Source organism: Gobio gobio (assembly GCF_949357685.1).
Source record: "Gobio gobio genome assembly, chromosome: 24".
Lineage (NCBI taxonomy): Eukaryota > Metazoa > Chordata > Actinopteri > Cypriniformes > Gobionidae > Gobio > Gobio gobio.
Window position 1 is genome coordinate 33373952 of NC_137120.1, and position 21760 is coordinate 33395711.

General features: G+C 39.2%; 1 protein-coding gene across 1 annotated transcript; it reads right to left on the bottom strand.

Annotated features, from left to right (window-relative positions):
* Positions 1 to 1421: 1421 nt before the first annotated feature.
* cilp2 (cartilage intermediate layer protein 2) lies at positions 1422 to 19784 on the bottom strand. The gene is made up of 10 exons (XM_079807016.1): positions 19561 to 19784; positions 11069 to 11164; positions 10266 to 10535; positions 9956 to 10138; positions 8181 to 8333; positions 7666 to 7983; positions 7453 to 7561; positions 7210 to 7367; positions 3713 to 6141; positions 1422 to 3627 (listed from the first exon to the last, which is right to left on the bottom strand). Exons 1-9 carry the CDS (start codon positions 19622 to 19624, stop codon positions 3725 to 3727), a joined length of 3768 nt encoding a protein of 1255 aa, XP_079663142.1. The 5' UTR covers positions 19625 to 19784; the 3' UTR covers positions 1422 to 3627; positions 3713 to 3724.
* Between the last annotated feature and the right edge of the window lie 1976 nt (positions 19785 to 21760).

Below are 21760 nucleotides of genomic sequence, written 5' to 3' on the forward strand. Positions count from 1 at the left end.
AAATGTCTTGGCTTTATAATGGCAGTGAATGGCAGCCCAAAAAAGTGCATCCATCCATTATAAAAGTAATCCACACGGCTCCGGGGGTTAATTTAGGCCTTTTGAAGCGAATCGATGGGTTTGTGTAAGAAAAATATCCATATTTAATGTAATAATTAAATGTTATAATGTAAAATATCTAGCTTCCGGCAGACCACCTTCCGTATTCAACTTACGAAGTAAGTGTAGCGCCTCTCGCAGTTCAAAACAGAAGCTAGATATTTTACTTTATAACGTGTTAAAGGTGCACTATGTAACTTTTCCGTCCACTAGAGGTCGCCTATTCAAAACAAAGGCGTAGTTTGATGACGTCACGTTTGAGCGCAGAATCCTGGGACATGTGGTCTTCACCTCACAGCCGGTGGGAAAGAATCGGGATAGGACGCGGACAGAAATCATGTTCATGGATGCGATCATTAGCGTTACTGTAGTATGAAGCAAAGTAGGGCCGAGTGTTGTGGAGCTGAAGAACCGCTGGAGCGATTGTTAATAAGATGAAGGCAACACACGCCTCGTGAGCAGCGGGACTTTTATTATGCCACAGTCATCGGCGCCTCTTCCGCTTTTCCGGTCATGAGTATGAGGTAACGCATCTTTGTTTATCATATTAGATACATCGTGTGTGTTGAAAATGATGTTATGACGTTACTCTGTGCGTCCGCTCGGCGGCTGCTATGACATTTGTTGCACACTGCAGTGAGAGTAAAGCGTTTCTGCAAAATAAAACCGGAAACCGAGGGAAACACAGAAATGACGCAATCAACTCCCTCACACGTCCCGGTTCCTTGGTTAAAATAGCAATTTCTCACGATTTACAAATAGTTGGAAACATTTGGGATATTGTAAGTACTCAACTGAACAAAATGTATAACACTGGCCTAGTGGTTTTTGGATATTTTACTGAAAAAATGTTACATAGTGCACCTTTAAATATGGATATTTTTCTTACACAAACCCATGGATTCGCTTCAGAAGGCCTTTATTAACCCCCTGGAACCGTGTGGAGTACTTTTATCATGGATTGATGCATTTTTTTGGGATTCAAATTTTGGGCTGCCATTATAAAGCTTGGAAGAGCCAGGACCTTTTTTTTATACAACTCTTGATTGTATTTGTCTGAAAGAAGAATGTCATATACACCTAGGATTACTTGAGGGTGAGTAAATCAATGGGGAATTTTAATTTTTGGGTGAACTATCCATTTAATGCAAAATAAATATAGGTTATCTGTAGTTAAAGCTATGCAATGCTCAAACATTGGCTTTTTTTTTTCTTTTCCTTTTTACAATGTAAAATATTTATACTTGTGATATTTTATTTTTTATTTTTGTGCACATTTTTTTGTATTTAAGTTTGATGGAATAAAAACAATGTGGATAGAACATGTTTACAAGAGATCTTTATTTACATTCTGGTAAAATTGACAGACATTTTAATCCACAATTTACACATAAAACTGGCTTTTGAGATAGCAAGGCAGGAAATTTCATGCAGTCTAAGTTACAATATGATTTGCATAGATTTTCAGCATTTGTGTTTACGTTTGTGAAGCAAGCATGAGAGATTTCCGAGAGCGCAGAGGCAACTATTCAAACTCTCACTTTGTAGTGTGGACGATGCGGTCGAGTTATCAACGCATATTTTGCCAGAGGATATTCCTGGAAATTTTGTAGTCTCCCTGAGACCAGCCAGACAGTTGAAGCGAGGACAAACACTCTTTTAAAAGCTAACTGGAGGCCAACAAATTTTATTTAGCACCGTATTCCTCCAATATCCACTTCCAGCTTGCCTCTGAAATAGAAATGTACAGTATAGATATGCTGAAAGACCAAAGGTTACATTAACTGGATATATTACAAAATTACAGAAGTTTAAAGTTATTCAAGTTACAAATGTGTGACTCAACATCACTTACAGGTGAGACTGTCTAGGATAGAAAAAACAAACAAAACATGATTTTAGGAGTGTGTACTTGGTGTACACACAGCAATGTATTTTACAGTTTAAATGGGGAAAAATGTGGTATTAATATGATATTTAATTTCCTCATGATTCTATATAGTTGGCCACAACAATGTGCTGTTAACGGCACAATTTAACACACTTTCTACAAAAATCTCATATTTGGAGATATTTTAGAAATATTCTGCCACAATTTTATAGTGTACATTTCTCTATTGGATTATTTTCTTGAAGATGTCAGATGAATCTAAATTGTTTAAATTTTTGTGTCTTTTAAGATTTAATTTGATTTGATTTCACAATATTGTTTATATTCTACCCAAACTGGGAAAGCTGTACATCTTTGGAGACACAGACAATAAACTTTTCCTCCATTATCTATTAAAACTTGCACTGTCAACCCAATTAACTTCCTTCTTTGAACCAACACAGGATAGTGAATTTTAGGGATTAGACAAATCAAAGCAGAATTACCATAATGAAATCCTATTTGCAATGCAACCTACAAAACATACCTCAGAGAATACAGTTGTCCAGCTCATGCAGGTCTGCGTGGTTTTTTTATGGTTGTTTAAATGTAAAAATCGCACAATTAGTTTTTCCTGTTAATGTCCATAGTTACTTCTTGAGGGTGGTTTTAAAATACTGCAACTGCACATGTCGCATTGTCAACTGGCTAAATGAGAGGAGGCTGCAGTGGATGAGCAAGCTTAGATTCATTACGTCTAGGTGAAAACACATTTGCTATGATTCAGATATACACTTGCTGAGGGAATAGCCTAGCATATGAAACATACCTATGGCTGATTGGCTCATAACATAGGATGTTTTTTGTTAGGACTCTCAAGTCATTATTGGAACACGATATTGCACTTTAGGAGACAGACAGAAACAAGAAACAAAATACAATCAGTTTACCCGAAGATCTAGACATCATACACTGAGATGTACTGTGTTAGTTGGATTTCATTTTAAAAGAAATCTAGGCCAGTCATGCGGTTAAAAGGAGGAAGAGGACATTAATATGTGTTTGAAGTTTGGGACATCGTTCTTTATGTTTCACCACATGTTTGTTTAATCTACCTTATTCTGTTAAGGGATGCAATTCTTGGCTGGGGTCAGTCGTGCTTTGGTCAGACCAATAGTTGGCCAAATCACAACAAAAAGCATTTTTGCTGCCTCGGGTCTAGTTCATTGCATCCCGCAGAGTTCTCTAATATGTTGTTGATGAAAGAATTAGCAGCTGTCACACTTGACCTTAACCCATACAGACTTGTCCGACCTATTTAGCCTATCATCAATGGAAGACATTGATCAATTCGAGAAAATGAGTCCATGATCTAAACGTAGGACACTCCACATGAGCCCGTTTTGACATTTGAAATAAATAAACGACATCATCCTGTATGAGTATTTGGCCTAATCATAAAATAAATTTCTTAAACAATGAAATAAACTCGAGAGGACAGTTTTCCATACACAAACAGAAAGAGTTTAAATGTGTTCGGATAAATCAGGTAAGGATTTTGCTCCTCTAGGACAAAACATCCAATATCACCCAGCTGGCCAAGTTTAGGATTTCCATTGCAAGAGTCCTATTTCTTCATTCTTTTCAACTTGAAAGACCTGCACGTGGATAGAAAGCACACACTTGATTTTCATCAACTTCTTGAAATGTTTTTTTGTTAAAAAGTGCACTCTGAGAACTCACCTAAGGAAAGATCTACTGTCTTGGTTGTGTCCTTGTAGCAGGTCTCCTTCTGTTAGTGTTCGTGGCTCTGCGGTTCTGGCTCCTGCCCTGTTGGCCAAAGGGGTAGGCCACCATTTGGGTTGACCCTCTTCTGACTTGCAATCCCTGGGACTCCCTCATCTCCCTTGCCATCTGTGTTAGTGTTAGGCCGGGATTTGTTTGCAAGCGCTGGAATAAGCTCTCACGATTCACAGTTCTTTTAGGGCAGCTGAACGTTAGTGCCACTCCAGAATCTGACTTCATCTCCCTGGAAAAACCATCTGAAGTTCCATCAAAGCAGCGGCCAATGGCGATCTCTTTGGCAACACGTGGGTTCTGGTCTGTGACGGTGTATATTCCGTAATTGTGTCCAAGGGGATCAACAGGAGCTAGCATATTAAACGCATGAGACTCATTGTTCTGAAGAACAGGAGGATGCTTTATTAGATACTCTTGCAGGAGACCGTTGATGCCTATCCGACGGCAGTTGCCTTGTGGAATCACAGAAATGAGTGACCTGTCTACAATACTTTGATCAAAGAGCATCCCGCTGCACTTGAACTCAAGGCAAGCAGCAGAGGTGTTGGGATGGTGTAAGTCACGGGTACTACGAATGTCTCTGATGCCGTACAACTGACCCCTTGTTTGAGGATGAGTGCCACCATGGTTTTTTGACCTTACCATGATCTCTGTAGCTCCATGAATCTTAACTTTGATGAAGCAAGCCCTGAACTCTTGTGGATTTGGCCACCAGGAAAGGTAGTCTCCAGTCCAAGATGTGAGGTCACTCTCCTGAAAGGGTACCACATTGTACTCGTACTTATCTTTTTCGACACGGAAGAAACGAAAGTGGTTGGCTTCAACAGGTGCATTTTCACATCCAATTAAACTCTGGTAAGGATAGATCGGACCGTTCGTTTCATCAAAATTGTTAGGGTTTGGTTTGGCCAGGTTGATTCGGAAAGCTGTTTTCTTAAGTGCTGGATCCTCATGATCTGAGCGCTGGTAATCTAACTTTCCCAAGTAAGGCTGAGACACTCCAATAATGTTTGGGTTCATTTTTGGCATTGAGGGGGCTGCTTCCAATTCCTCCCCTCCCATTATAGCCGTGACGTAAGCGGTGTACGCGTCAGCCCTCTGAGCATCGCAGAAAGCTGGAAGACAAGCACCGTTCTGTCCCGTTATCACACTATCAAAGCGACCCCATGCCCTTGGATTTGACGAGTAACCAGGCTTGGGCTCCAGGTTTATCAAGTTTATTACCACGCCTTCTAGTTGCTCGGTGGGCAGGAACTTGTCGCTCATGTACGCCCTCACCTTGACATAGCAGCGGCGATTTTCAGGTACATCGAGATTGAACAACCTACGCTCCCTGATTTCCATATTTCCTATCAGGAAGGTGCGCTCCTCTCGTTTGTTCCTCCCGCTGCCAGCAATGGTACTTTGTGTGGGTTGAAAGTTACTTTCCTCCTCCCAAATGCCTGTGTCTGGATTGAGGGACCAGAGTTTCATAGCCGGAATGTGCTCCTGCATTTTAACATGCTCCGTATCGAGGAGAACCTGGACTGCGCCGGCTCCTAGAACCTCCTGGTTTGCCCCATCTCGGAAATCTACCGAAAACATTCCGTATGTCCTGAGAGGCAGCATGTCTCCTTCGTTGTCTACAAAGTTGAGATCACCAGGGGCAGCAGCAGCCATGGTAATGTTGCGTGGGTCAAGGAACGTGACGCTGGCCTTAACAGTCCCTTCGTACACTTCTCCTGTGTTTTTGTGGAAAGAGTTTGGAGGTATGACCAGTTGTCCGATAGGGTCCTCGCCTTTAATTTCACCTAGGTAAATGGTGTTGCTTTCCGCAGCATTGATATCAATAGGCTCCTGCTTCCTCATCACTTTTACATCATGATAGACTGCACCTCCTCTTTTGTCAAAAATAAAAACCTTGATTGTGTCGATTAACTTCTCAGAAGGGTCGACAAAGTTTACCACAAGACGCTGTGTGTCTGGAGACACCTGGATTGTGAACCCACCCTGATATCCTGTGGTACCTATCCGTTCCTTCCTTATGTAAATGTGTCCAAAGCGAAGGGGTTCATCATTGTCTGCTGCCACCACCCTGCCCCGTACAAGTACTTTGGGCTCCACACAGGTCTGGCAGCCACATTCACTCACAACCTTGATAGGCAGGGTGTAACGGCCACATTTGATCTCTCTAGTGTCCAGTTGTTTGACCCCACAGCAGAAGCCGGATCCATCCCTGCAGCGCATATCGAAGTCCAGCGACCCAGGGCATTTGTTGTGTGGACAGCGACCTGCGTTGTAAAACTTGGAGTCTGTTCCTGGCTGAATGCAGTCAAATGGCAATTTGATCAAGTGAGAATCAGGTGTCGAATTGCATGCTGGGGATCCTTTAGCTGTGAAAACAAAATGTGAGATCAGTGTGCTACAATTTCAATATTGAAGTTTCTGAAGTATATTTTCCTTGTTATAAAGATGTTTTGACTTGTTTCACTGTAAAAGGTTTTATAAAAATATATCTTATTAGTTGACCTTTACAAGCCAAAGACATTACATACCACTTTGTTTTAAAGCAAAATATTCGTACGTTTCAGGGGAAACAACACGGTGATGACTGGAACATTGCAAACAAATAAAACTGGGTCCCTGAAGCCTGAAAAGAGAGTCTGACGACTTGTCAAAGTATTGTTTCTGATTCAATTTTCTGATCTCATTCTGTCACCATATTAATGACTGCAGTCATTATTGTCACATTACTACTCCACTGTAAATGCGGCTCATTTATTCATTAGAGCGCTGTTTTTTCCTTTAAAATGACATTTATTCGAGAGAGCAACCATGTAATCTTATTTGAGGTTGATGAAATTTAATTTACAGAAAACTTTTCTCCTGTAGCTGTTGTTTAAATGCAAGAGTGAATACAAAACACATTAATCATCCTCCATTAGGTATCCTGCTGCGACAGGTGTTAGTGTTTCATTCAGCGAAGCACATTTCATATGCCATAATGATTAAAAAGCAAAGAGATCCCTCAGACAAAGTCTAGGGCTGATTGCTTTAGCACACGTTTCGGCAGACTATTTCTGACAACCTATATCTTGGGTAATAAGCATCTTGGGAATTTTTAAAATGTGTAGTTACGAGCGCAAAAGTAGAAATACATATTTGTCTGAGGATGAAAAAAACAGGATTTATTGACGAGCTTGGATTTCACTTTAATATGGAGAGTGGGTGGGATTTAAGGATTTTAGTCTGCTCACCACAGCTTCTTGCCAGTCATTCCTTGTTTAGAAAGTGGTAATGTCTACCAACTTAAACATAATAAAACATTGTACCGCACATGTCACTAGACATTATAGACTTTAATATTTCATTGGAGACCTCGATATTTAATGGGATTATTTTTCTTCTTTAGGGCCATTTTGACATGTCCCTGTTGACCGCTAAAATGGTTTTGCACTTACCGAAAACAGTAAGGACGGCTGATGTAGACTTGATGCTGCCTGTCAGACTGGTTGCTTTGCAGTGATATTGCCCTGACTGCTCTGGTTTCAGGTCCCGCAATATCAAATCTTCATCGTACTTGTATTTTGTGCGATTCAATAAAGTTCCATTGTGGTACCTTTGAATCAAACAAATGTATATTTTTTTGTAAGACATTAACGGCATATGTCAGAAAATCTAATTATGAACTTCAATGTTTTTACCAGTAATATTTGTCAGGTTTTGGTGTTCCTGTTGCTCTACAGCAAAGGGTTGCACGTTGTCCCTCATAACGTACTTTGTCTTCGGGATGTTTCTCAATATATGGCTTTTCTGTAAGACGGAGAAACCAACTCATGGTAAGATTTGTTAAGTTATCAATGTAGGATAATCAACTTCTGTGTATTAATATTATAACTTTTTCAAGTTTTCTTTACCTGAGGATTGTAAGACGGCCCGTACCCAGAGTTCACCAGTGCTATTGATGGAAACAGGGAGAATAATGGGTGCAAATTTATCCTTCCTTATGACTACTTGGGTCTGAGGGTTGGTGCATAGTCCTTTAATCTTGAATCGACCCTTGGTATCAGTGTTGGCACGGATGACCTTGGCTTGGCTGGCCAGAGCCACTGTGGCGTTAGCCACTGGGACGCCTGTAACGCTGAAGACCTCCCCGTTTAGTGTCTGTCCATCGCAGATACAGTAGCTGCAGTCCTTATTGGGACGTCCCCCAGGACAGACACGTTTGCATGCCACTGTAAAAAGTAGGTGTTTTGATTTCAAAGTAGCAAAAAATATTATGGCTTCTTCAAAAGATTGTGTCCCAGACAGCAACATAGTGTCTGCCCAGATCAGGCCCACATCTGGTACGTGTGGATTCCTCGTGTACTGTGGGTCGTATCTGGGCTGACACTGTGTTGCTGTATGGGGTGTTTTTTCTAATACACAATACCTGGGCATGGATTTCCACACTTTTGGACCTCTACGGGTCGTCCTGTACACTGAATTTTAGTTGAAGACCTGTGACATGTCCTACGTCTTGTCCTGCGTCCCTTCCCACAGGTCACTGAGCAAGCACTCCATGAACCCCATTGGCTCCACAAGGCTGTTTAGTACAAATTTAAGGGGAAAAAATGGTTAATTAACATTTCGGACTGTATTAGATCATCCTAACAAGTTAAATGAACAGAACATGCTAAAACTTCTCGAAACACCCTAGCAACCAAATAGCAACGTCTTGGCAAGCACCCTAGCATCATGGTGGCGAGTTTTGCACATGCAATTGCCACCCACATTCTTTTACTATTTAACCTCTTAACTGGCGTTCTTTTTATTTATTTATCATATCACATATTTTAGTAATCATCATGAATTAGGTATCATTCGAACGCTTACAAACTCATACAAATTCATCCTGTGAAAACCATTTTGAAATGGTTGCGTTACCATGAAAACGGTACTTTAAATTCGTTTAGCAGGCTCCTCCCCTAGTGGGCGGTGTCAGGTTTCTACAAAATTGATTTGATCAAAGCCTTTTCTAATCTTGACAAAACACGTATCATCGGAAAGGTCTGAGTGTCAAGGTTCCATATTTGGTGACTATTTTGTGATAGAAGTGATATGTGGACAAAAATGTATTAATTTGTTACAGGGTCATTTTTTACAGGCTATTTTTGATACAACGCCTAAACAAAATTTTATAGGAACTTCAATTTTTGTGATATCAACTTCAAATTTGGAACTCAACTTGGTCAGATATATGGCTTTGATTTTATAGTAATTTTAGAGTAAAAATTACACTGTAAAATATCTATTTTATATAAAATAAAAAATGTTTAGTACATACTTTTGATTTACAGTAAATTTAAACTTCCATAACTTTTTCATACTTAAAATTTTCACTTCAGAAATAATCAGCTGAGTCTCTTCTATAAAACAAGACCAAATATAGGTGTAGCATGAAACGTAAATTGCGAATGTTCTTTTTTCCCTATTGAGACAAGTGAAATGGCTTTTGAAATGAGAAAAAATGTAGGACGGGGCTTGATTTTGTCCTTCAGGAATTGATTGGATCATTGAAATTGGGGCATTGCTAACAAAATGGATGGAGAAACGGCATTTATAATAAACTAAAATATTACATAAAAAATAAGAATTGTCCATTTTGAATTCATGCCGACTTTAAGTTTGGATAGTGCTTTTTCACGTCCATTCTCAAAAAGGGGGGTGACAGTTAAGAGGTTAAATGTGTGTGTGTGTGTGTGTGTGTGTGTGTGTGTGTGTGTGTGTGTGTGTGTGTGTACAGAAATGTCAGACTGCATTTTGACATCTTTGCCAGTGTGGTTACATTGATTTTATGATCAAAGACAACAAAGCTCTGTACATACAGAAACATGTTTGGGTTTAGCCAGCTAATTGGGCACCACATGTGTCATGTAAATGTCAGCAGGATGCGATCGCTCTCGAGGATCATGAGTGGAAAATAAGCATCAATTCAGAGTTGATTGTCATCATGATTCAAGTGATTCAGAATTGTGTCAAAAACCAACAATGAGCATACAATGAGCGTGTGACACCTCACTGCTGTTTAAAAATCTGGCTTTATCCTGCTAAAAAAAAGTTTGCTGGTTTAAAGGGGTTTCTAGGTACTTTGAAACAACCAGTCGATTATGTCAGTATATAAAAATGTAAAGGTTGTCTCCAATTTCATATTCATTCTTTCTTTACCTTGACATGGTGGGGTTGAACACTCTCTCCGTTCGATGTGAGGTCCCACGCAGACGGGCGAGAGCAGCAATGGAAGAGGTTGCGTGCTCATGCATTTCCTCTGACGGACTTGGATGCCAACGTCATTACAGGCGGTGGCAGAGCAAGGCGTCCATTCGCTCCAGTCCGTCCAGTATGAGTGGACTTAAAAAAACAACAAAAAATACCTTGTGCGTTAAAATGCATAACACTCTCATGTTAAAATGATGCATATGCCTCCATATGGAATACACTTCCCTCCTTTGATGGATTGTCTCTTGACTAATCGTACCTGGTGGACACTGGAATCGCACATGGTAGTTGGAGCAGCTGCGACCAAATGGCTGCTCCTTATTGATGCACCAGAAGCCCTTCTCCAGACTGGAATGGACAACCTCCCCTGTATCCGCAGCTGCAACCCAGTCCGTGGTACGGGCCTCCATGGCTACAGGTCGCGAGCAGACCCTTTCCCGATAGTAGAAGCGAATGGCTTCTAACCTCTCATAGTCGCCGTTTCCTCCCGGATGGTCGATGTTGAACCAGGATGTCCACTCGGTCACGCCTGGGTTACACAAAACAAAGATCAAGGTAAGATGTTTTACAAGAACAGTATGCTCTTGCCAGTGACCCAAAGATGTGAAAGAGAGTTTCCAGATTACGTCAAATTTCTGCCCCATTGTACTCGGTTTACTCCAGAAGATTTGCCCAGCTTGTTTGCATCATATTAAAACACAATCCGTGTCTCACAAAAGTGCTTGTTGCTTTATGTCACACTATCCCATGGGAGGTATGAATCAGATGACGTTATTCGAGGCAGAGGCAGCTGCCTGAATTGTCTAACTTAGTCTTTTGCTCCAATTAGGAACATGTGTAAACTCATTTACACGTAAAGGAGTCAATGTCTTATTGTTTCAGTATTGCGGTGGCTATATGCCTTCATCATTAAGGCTCACATTTAACGAAGACGGATGACTCCAGAAATCATTACATCACAATTTTTAGCATCACAAAGATCCACAATGCGGTTTGGATTAACTAGGACACCACAAATTAGTTGATTGCATAAAGAGAGCATGTTAATATATCCATAACTACCTGTGGTCTGTGGTTCCACGAGGCTGTTGTAAGCCAGCTTTCTGTTCCTGTCCGTTTGGTTTAGCCTCCGAAGATGTGAGCTGTCCCAGATGGGTCCTGTGGGAATGCAAACTTTATTACAGCGCACTCAGCAAAGGTGCTACCAAAGGAACATTGGCTGCAACTAAACTGACCTCCTTAGGGACTAACTCAATTCGGTCTTAAAAAGTTTGTTTGATCCATTACAGCGCAATATCGTTTGCAATGTAATAGATCAGAAAAACGTATTCCTTGCACGTTCCTTAGGTTGCAGACACGTCTGCGAATGTGATCGGAAAATCCTGCTTGGCTTCGCGGTAAATGGAATGTGTGCTAAAGACATTCAATATTTAAGTACTGACTTTTTGTGTGCTCTCGGCATTGGTGCCACCAGAGTACAAGTGGCCTACTTTTATCGGCTCAGCATCCCTTGGCATCTACGTCCCTTCTGAATCACGTCCAACCGGTTTTGAGTTAGCACCTGATATCTGATCTCACGATTGGCCTGAGGACGACACATTTGGTCCGTTTCTGCACTGCCTGGTCGCGTTGGGAGATGCTACAAACATATGGAAGTGGAGCACGCACGACGGTCCTGATCCCCTACATCCATTCTCAAACTAATCTGGAGACACTTACTAGCCAGGGCCCCAAAGGAAACGATAGAGTAATGGGAACAAACACATGCTTTCTAGATGACACATTACCAGAAGATGCACTCCCACACCCCAGGCGAAGGACAGTGGGCCTCCGGTGCTTCGTGTGGACTGTCCTATCTGTCGAAGGTAAATCCCTGAACCGCTTTCCAGAACTTGCTCATAGTGTGCCGTGATAAGAAAATCATAGACCGAGGGATTCATTCACCAATGCCGTTACTTTTTTCTCAAAGGAGACGTGTCCCACAGATGCAGCCAAGCCTAACATGCTCAAGTAGAAACAGCACAGTGTCTTGACAGTGGATCGTTACTGGCATTACTCAACACACACTGAAGCGCTTATCTGCGGCAGACATGTCAGTCACCGTAGAAGCTTCGCAGGACTTACTCCAAGCCGCCATTACTGTGATTATATGCCTCTCAAATTCTGCATTGATTTACCTTGCAGGTTCACCTGATAGAGAGCTTGTCATGCCCAAAGTATAGATCACAGAATATGCGAATGTCATTATTTCGGTTGTACACTTATCCTGAGTGGCCTGCTGAGTTAGTGGCACCTTGTTGCTTTTAAACTGCTTTTCTAAGTACCACACTTATTGAAAAAAAATTATTAAAGAAAAGCGCACAGTCATTTCAGTTGTCTGCTCCATGTAATGTTCTTCTCTTCAAACTCCCCCGTCATGATAGTAAAGGCCTTCAAACCAAGAACGATAACTAGCGATAACCATAAAGGGTAACACTTTATTTTACAGTGTCCTTGTTACATGTAGTTACTATAGTAATAACTATAAATTATGCATAATTACATGCAACTAACCCTCAACCAACCTCTATTCCTAACCATATTGTAATGTAGTTAATTATTATTACTTAGTACTTAAATATATAAATATGTAAGACACCTTAAAATAAAGTGTAACCCTAGAAAGTTTTAACAATGGTTCTAATTCTATGACAATATGAAAGTTCATACCACACTTATAATGATAACGCCACAGACAACGATATTGTTAGGGTTTTTTTTCAGCTGATGAATGATGAAAACATTGACAGCCAATCAGAATCCACCGAACTGTAAAGAGCGCAATCATTGAAAGCAGCAAACAACATAACTGGAGTGCACACTTATAATGTAATTTATTACTCACCCTCATGTCGTTCCACACCCGTAAGACCTGCGTTCATCTTCAGAACACAAATTAAGATATTTTTGTTGAAATCTGATGGCTCAGTGAGGCCTGCATAGCCAGCAATGACATTTCCTCTCTCAAGATCCATTAATGTACTAAAAACATATTTAAATCAGTTCATGTGAGTACAGTGGTTCAATATTAATATTATAAAGCAACAAGAATATTTTTGGTGCGCCAAAAAAATGAAATAACGACTTATATAGTGACAACCGATTTCAAAATAATGCTTCATGAAGCTTTGGAGCATTATGAATCAGCGTGTTGAATCATGATTCAGATAGTTATGAATCAGCATGTTGAATCATGATTCAGAGTGTTATCAACCAGCGTGTTGAATCATGATTCAGAGTGTTATAAACCAACGTGTTGAATCATGATTCAGAGCGTTATGAACCAGCGTGTTGAATCATGATTCAGAGCGTTATGAACCAGCGTGTTGAATCATGATTCAGAGTGTTATGAATCAGCATGTTGAATCATGATTCAGAGCGTTATGAATCAGTGTGTTGAATCATGATTCAGAGCGTTATGAATCTGCGTGTCGAATCATGATTCGGAGCATTATGAATCAGCGTGTTGAATCATGATTCGGAGCGTTATGAATCAGGGTGTTGAATCATTATTCGGAGCGTTATGAATCAGCGTGTTGAATCATGATTCAGAGCGTTATGAATCAGCATGTTGAATCATGATTCAGAGCGTTATGAACCAGCGTGTTGAATCATGATTCAGATCGTTATGAACCAGCATGTTGAATCATGATTCAGAGCGTTATGAATCAGCATGTTGAATCATGATTCGGAGCGTTATGAATCAGCGTGTTGAATCATTATTCGGATCGTTATGAATCAGCGTGTTGAATCATGATTCGGAGCGTTATGAATCAGCGTTATGAATCATGATTCAGAGCGTTATGAATCAGCGTGTTGAATCATGATTCGGAGCGTTATGAATCAGCGTGTTGAATCATTATTCGGAGCGTTATGAATTAGCATGTTGAATCATGATTCGGAGCGTTATGAATCAGCGTGTTGAATCATGATTCGGAGCGTTATGAATCAGCGTGTTGAATCATGATTCAGAGCGTTATGAATCAGCGTGTTGAATCAGGATTCAGAGCGTTTTGAATCAGCGTGTCGAATCAGGATTCAGAGCGTTTTGAATCAGCGTGTCGAATCATGATTCGGAGCGTTATGAATCAGCGTGTCGAATCATGATTCGGAGCGTTATGAATCAGCGTGTTGAATCATTATTCGGAGCGTTATGAATCAGCGTGTTGAATCATGATTCAGAACGTTATGAATCAGCGTGTTGAATCATGATTCAGAGCGTTATGAATCAGCGTGTTGAATCATGATTCGGAGCGTTATGAATCAGCATGTTGAATCATGATTCGGAGCGTTATGAATCAGCGTGTTGAATCATGATTCGGAGCGTTTTGAATCAGTGTGTTGAATCATGATTCGGAGCGTTATGAATTAGCGTGTCGAATCATGATTCGGAGAGTTATGAATCAGCCTGTCGAATCATGATTCGGAGCGTTATGAATCAGCATGTTGAATCAAGCTTCATGAAGCAGTGTTTTGAAATCGGCCATCACTATATAAGTCGTTATTTAGTTTTTTTGGCGCAACAAAAATATTCTTGTCACTTTATAATATTAATATTGAACCATTGTACTCACATGAACTGATTTAAATATGTTTTTAGTACATTAATGGATCTTGTGAGAGGAAATGTCATTGCTGGCTATGCAGGCCTCACTGAGCCATCGGATTTCAACACAAATATCTTCATTTGTGTTCGGAAGATGAACAGAGGTCTTACGGGTGTGGAACGACATGAGGGTGAGTAATAAATTACATTATTTTCATTTTTGGGTGAACTAACCCATTAACCCCCTGAAGTAATATGGATTACTTTTATGATGGATGGATGCACTTTTTTAGACTTCGAAATCAGGACCATATACTACCATTATAAAGCTTGGAAGAGCAATTACATTTTTTAATATAACTCATTAAAAACTTATTTTCCTTCTATTTTCCTCTACTTCTTCCCGGCCCTAGCGTATGATGCTCTGTGTAATGTCCAAAACTTAGTACTTCAGGCACTTTCTGTGTTTCGCTGCCTCTTCATGACGGATCGCTTCCTGTACTCCTCAGTTGTAAGTCGCTTTGGATAAAAGCGTCTGCTAAATGCATAAATGTAAATGTAACACAGATTGTGTTCATCTGACAGACAAAAGTCATATAGCTACACTTAGGATGGCTGGAGGGTGAGTAAATCATGGGATAAGTGAATTGAAAGAGAATGACAAATTACGTCAAGCTTGAATACATATCATCTGCATGGCTTAAAGTTTTTCCAGAAACTTGAACAATAAATCTTTATAACACCTACAATGGCCACCAATATAATTAGCAACAACCGCATCACATAATATAGTCTGTTTTATTTCAAGACGGAAGAACTGCGTGTCCATGGCCTCAGTGGAACCTTGTAATATCCACACCCAGTAACACGCATTATTAGGATCAGGTGCGTACAAATTATTTACTTTGCAGTGGAAACTAGCTACTATTTATACATCAGTGTTCTCCTAACATAGACTGACACCCTGCCCTCCCATAACAAACCACTCATGTCAAGTATATTTTGGGAGATGACTCTCACACAGGAGGGTAATTTAAACTTCATTCAGCAATTTTGTGATTATTTTGTACCTATGTTATTGCCAGGGGTTTTACCCCACACTATAAAGTGCCGTATCATTACCCTTTCAGGACGTCTCGCGTCACCTCATAAAGTCTGCACAGTGTCCAATAGCCATACTCAGACAATTAATCCATTCATGCAAATAACAGTCTGTGGCCTTTTAATAAGACATTCCCCCTTTTTAATGTGCGTTCAGAGTATTGCTACCCAAGCCAGAAGCTAATCAAAAAACATGCAAGGGTTGGGTTTTAATAAAAGAGCTACGTCAAAGCTGTGGCAAAGCGGTTAGCGCACATGCTGTAGACATACATCCCCTCTACTGTCTGTAAATAAAAGCCTCCCGGGATAGACTCAAAAACATGCCAAAATTTAGCTGGCACTAGCATCATCCTTTCTGAAAGTTTTTCCCAGGTTCTGTCAAAAAAGAAAGGTAAATCATTTTGGCGTGTTATGTAATCCCTTTGACAAAGCGCTATAGTGCTAGCCCACATTCTCATACATGTATGGGGCGAGTGTGAAAACACTGCGATGTCTTTAACGCAGTATACAAGTAGGGATTTGTTTGAAATCAGAGGCATTTCATTTAAGAAGGCAGTGTGCCCGGGCAGTGGTCTCGAAATTGCATTCCACATCCCATCGTGTTTTAATGAATGCAAATGAGAGCTCCAAAGTGGTTTTGTCTGTGTGTTTATCCTGCGTCGGCAAACATGTGGAAGTAGTTTTGTGCATCTGGCACACGTCCTGGCTGAGGTGTGCTCGAATGGAAGATGGTGAGCTCTGTCTGATTGGGTTGAGAAGAAGATTAGAAGACACCAACTGTTCCATAGACTCTGAAGTGGGATGCATCTGTGCTCTATTATTCTAAACTGAACTGCTCCATTGTCACTGCATAATAATGAAACCATAGCCAGATTGGTGTTTTTTTTTAATGATCTGGGTTCGTTTCCCTCGTCTTTGAACTGTTTTATCAAATATTTGAGCAAGTGTCGGCTTGAATTTAGACATTTGTTTTGCACTGGACAAAAGTATTTTTCTCATTAAAAAGACTCTAATTAGCCACTTAGTTTGTTTTCCAGTAAATATTTTAATTCTAAATAATTAATTTTAAATTCTTTAAAAATATATAAAACTACACTCTAAAAATGCTGGGTAAATCGCGATTAATCTATTTGACAGCACTGATAATAATTAATCTACACAACAACAACAAAATGCTGGGTTCATTCAAACCATGTTTGGGTCAAAAATTTATAATTTTATTATTTAAAATACTATATATTTTTTAACCCAACAGTTGGGTTTGTCCATATTTGACCCAAACATGGGTTGAAACAACCCCAAAAAATGTTTTGTGTGTAGATGAATTATTATTATTAGTGCTGTCAAATAGATTAATCGCGATTAATCGCATCTAACATAAAAGTTTGTTATAAGTATTTTATATTTATTATTATTATTATTATTATTATTATTATTAGTGCTGGGGAACATTTTTTTGTGATTAATCGCACCCAAAATAAAAGTTTGTATTTACATAATATATGTGTGTGTATAATTATGTATACATAAATGCACACACATGCACGTATATATTTAAGAAATATTTGCATGTATATACTGTATATGTAATTTATTTTATATATAAATATACATTTTTTATAAAAAAATATAACATATTTTTCTTAAATATATACATGCATGTGTGTGTATTTTTATATATACAAAATAATTATGCACAGTACACACACATATAAATTATGAAAACAAACGTTTATTTTGGATGTGATTAATCACGATGAATGTTTCCCCAGCACCAATATATTTGTGTGTGTGTGTGTGTATAGCCTATATATGCTTTTATGCTAGATGCGATTAATCGTGATTAATCGATTTGACAGCACTAATTATTATTAATAATTAATACTTGTTTCTGTAGATCACATCTTGAATATGTCATTTGTCTTTCTGCACAGATTTTTCTCTTCGTCCATGTACACAAATGCACTTAAAAAGACACTTTCTTTGAAAAGAAATCTTAATAATATCTTACTCATTGTAGATTAATTATTATAAGTGCTGTCAAATCGATTAATCGTGATTAATCAAATCTAACATAAAAGTTTTTGTTTATATATATATTATTAGTGCTGGAAAAAAAAAAAAAAAAAAAAAAAAAAATATATATATATATATATATATATATATATATATATATATATATATATATATATATATATATATATATATATATATATATATATATTAGGGCTGTCAAAAGATTAATCGCGATTAATCGCATCCAAAATAAAAGTTTGTGTTTACATAATATATGTGTGTGTACTCTGTTAATTATTATTTATATATAAATACACACACAAGCATGTATATATTTAAGAAAAAAATATTATTTTTATATATAAAACATTTATATTTATATATATTATAGATTATATAAATGTATATACATGCAAATATTTCTTAAATATATACATGCATGTGTGTGTATTTATTTATAAATAATAATTAACAGAGTACACACATATATTATGTAAACACAAACTTTTATTTTGCATGCGATTAATCGCGATTAATCTTTTGACAGCCCTAATATATATACATGTGAAGTGATTTTACCTCCCATAAGGGGTGTAAATGAGAGAAAATCACTAACGAACGAATCAAGCGTTTTTATAAAATGGCGGCAACAGATAACGCACACTATGTTCAAAAATAATACTATGTATCATTGTATACACAATTCCTTTGTGAAATCTGCTAAATGCAGCGTGTCCGGTCAGAATTAAGAGTAAGAGGTGTTCGTTTAACCACTTTTTAAGCCACTTCACGGAAAAGAGCGAAATTGAGACGTGTAGCCTCTCGCACATTACCTTTGATCCCTCTTTCCACCCTCTTTTTCACATCAAAGAAACAGAGATCGATGTACCGGGCAGCTGAACTTCAGAGCAAAGTGAAACATCTGGAGAATAAATCGTTTGAATGGAGCAGATTAGAGAGTGGCAATATTTACTTTGGAGCGTTGAAAATGGCTTCGTCGTGCCCTGGATGAAACTGGCACGGACAGGCGGGCTTGCAGCTCATTAACGGATGACTGAGCGACATCTGGTTATTTAAAACTAAGAGTTTTAGTCCTAAAGGTTTTTAAAAGCCTTGACCCAGACCTCAGCAATGCCACGCGCTATTTTCCGTGCCGGCTGTCTACTTGTGTTGAGAAACAGGTAATAAATTCCGCAGAGAGGTTGAGGACCGGAGACCACTGTGGAGTGACAGTGAATGGAATAGAGGTGGATAAACCGGTGCTGCTCCAAATTTCTGTCTGGGACGGTAGGCAGTTTTCCAGTAGCCTATTTCGCCACAATCAGTCATTCAAATAATTTATTCCTCTATGGTTATACTTTTTCCAAAGCAAAGACGTTTGAATGACGCTGACAGAATCAGAAAAATAAATGCTGCTCTGTGATACATTTACTGTTTTTTATAAGGCTTTATGGGTGAAATGTCATTAATGGCAACTTGATAAGGTCAGAACACTTTAATAAATGTGCGGTTATTCGTTGCAATACATAACAGCTGGAGTAGATGCTAGCGGCTTAAAATTCACATTCATCACCATCATCTTTTTTCACCATTTACATAACTAGCAACCACTTTCTTTTCAAATTGTCAATTAATATGCAAACAGAGTCAAACAAACGCCGATTTGTAAGCAAATTTACTAAAGATCACTCCAGCCATGTAAGCTGATACAGCTCTCACAAACAAACAAGCTTTCACTGTTTGTCTTACGTCTTAAGTGCTGACAGCTGCATCCAAACTGTTACATAATTCATTAATAACATCCTTACATGTTCTAATTAGGACAGTTATGAGATTATTTAAATGACATTACCTTGTGCCAGAGACACAACAAAGACGGTAGACAGCACCAACGTCACGACTGTGAAGTCCCACATAGTGCCACTGTCACTGATGGGCAGCTGTTGGTAACAAAAAATAAATTAAAGACACGCTCACACACACACACACACACACACTAAAAAAAGAATGGGTTTGTCAAGTTTTTGAGAGACTTGACCAATGAATTAGTTTCCCCTGTCCTTCAAAATCAAGTCTGATAGTTTTGTGAAGTTCCCAGAGTTTTAAAAGACAGGATGAAGTGGAGAATGGTCCAGACCAGCCCCCTCCTGCTCGCCATTGGCCAGTGCGCTAACATCTGTGTCCTTATATCATTCCAACAGACAAAAAACAACACACAGAGATGTAGGAGAAAGGTGAATGTTGCAACAGGAATAAAATATGATATGTTTGTGTTTTTAATCAAGATAGGTTGCATTACCAGAGATCAGAACAACATCACATTGTGTGTTTTATTATGTTCTGGCCTGGCGCATTACATCATTTCAACCGCAAATGAAGATGTTAATGTGATGGCAGCAGATGAATTGGATTTCTAAAAATCTGTTTATTTCATAATGGACTGTTCATATTTTACTGACGTGCGACTGTTGAGCGTTTCAGGAATGTTCCTCCAACGTTGCAAAAAATAGGTGAATACAAAGGGAGTTGTAAACCGTCAAATGGTTCAACATTTCGAACTGATTCACAATAACTATTTCGCATTTTTTGGAGGTTAAATGTCTAGCGTAATGTGTATAGAATAGAAATAAGACAAGCACATCAAAAATGGTGTGAATTTGGAATTCAATTCTGTTGTGGGAGTGAAACCTTCGGCATGGTGCCGCAAGTTGCTCAGAAATTACATACCTCACCTTTAATTTGCAGTGATACTACAATTTTGATGAATACCGATCAGTTGATAACGATAAATGGTCGATATTACTGTCTTAACAAATTTCTGTCATGACAATTCTCGGAGTGTTTGGCGTGGTAATGGAAATGACAATGTTGATATGTTTGGTCTTGGTGGAGGAGATCTGTTACGCTGCTTCTGCAGAGCAAGGACTTGCTACTGCCAATACATACACACTGCTGTGAGCAAGTAAGACATGTTGCTGCTGTACAATGCATACATGAATTACCCGTAGCAGATCTTTACAGGTGGAGCTGGGGAAGGTGGAGGGTTTCTGAAAGAACGCTGTTCTGCTATAGCAAACGCTGACCAAGTGAAAGTTGAGCAGGAACCAATCAGCTGTGCTCTAGAATGATGTGATTGCAGCAGATTGAGTTAAAGACCTATCAGCCTACGCCATCTAGAGTTCCATGACTTTTGAACTTTGTATTAAAGAGGTGATGAATTGAGAAATTAACTCTCCCTTGAGCCTTTGATATATAAAAGTTAATCGTGATATAAAATATCCTGTAAGTTTCGGAGCTGAAAACTTCCTTGTTAGTCAAAGAAAACTTTTTATTGACACCAGGCCCAGCAAACACTCGATCTCAGAATATGTCGACCATTGATGTCATCGTATGCTGAAACACCGCCTCAACAGATAAATATGTGTGCTTGCTTCTGTAGCCCCGCCCACCGACTTGTGGAGCTAAACGGGTTGCGCTACCGAGCAATAAACATGCCGGTTCCAGCTCACGTGTGTAAGACATTGCGTGTTTGTTCGCTTCATTTCACCGCGGAATCGAATGTAAACAAGAGAGGTCGAGACTGGATTTGCAGACATATTGAGATTAAAACTCAATGCTGTGCCTTCTATATTGGATCCGACAGGAACGGTGCAACACACTTATGCGAGTCAAACATGTTTTTTATATGTGTTAGTATTGCATTGTTACAGATCGTATTGATTATGTGTACGTGTCTTACTGAACATATCTTAGCATGCTGTCAAAGGCTGGAGAATCCTTTATTTGAGGCGTTATTGGTTCATTCGTGATCAGACTCGGACTCGTAATGTTATGGGCCAGGGCTCGCAAAGCCCAAAGTCCTATGCCTATGTGTTTTTCAGATGGGCTACCAAAACATAAGCCCGGCCTACCGACGGGCTATCTTAAAATAGTGGGTCGCGGTTATTCACCGATTCCGCCAGCCAAGTAATAAAAAAATAACATTCCAATCAATCGCGGGTGGATGAGAGATGAATCATTGTGTTTGTTTGATAAAAGCCCTGTGAACGTTT

What these genes read in the sequence shown, in the direction of transcription:
- cilp2 (XM_079807016.1), bottom strand. Translation starts at nt 19,624, where the DNA reads ATGTGGGACTTCACAGTCGTGACGTTGGTGCTGTCTACCGTCTTTGTT. An exon ending in GTGTGGAAATCCATGCCCAG is followed by an intron (nt 7,984 to 8,180) that starts GTATTGTGTATT and finishes TACTTTTTACAG; the next exon opens with TGGCATGCAAACGTGTCTGT. An exon ending in AGCCGTCCTTACTGTTTTCG is followed by an intron (nt 6,142 to 7,209) that starts GTAAGTGCAAAA and finishes TTGTTTTCACAG; the next exon opens with CTAAAGGATCCCCAGCATGC.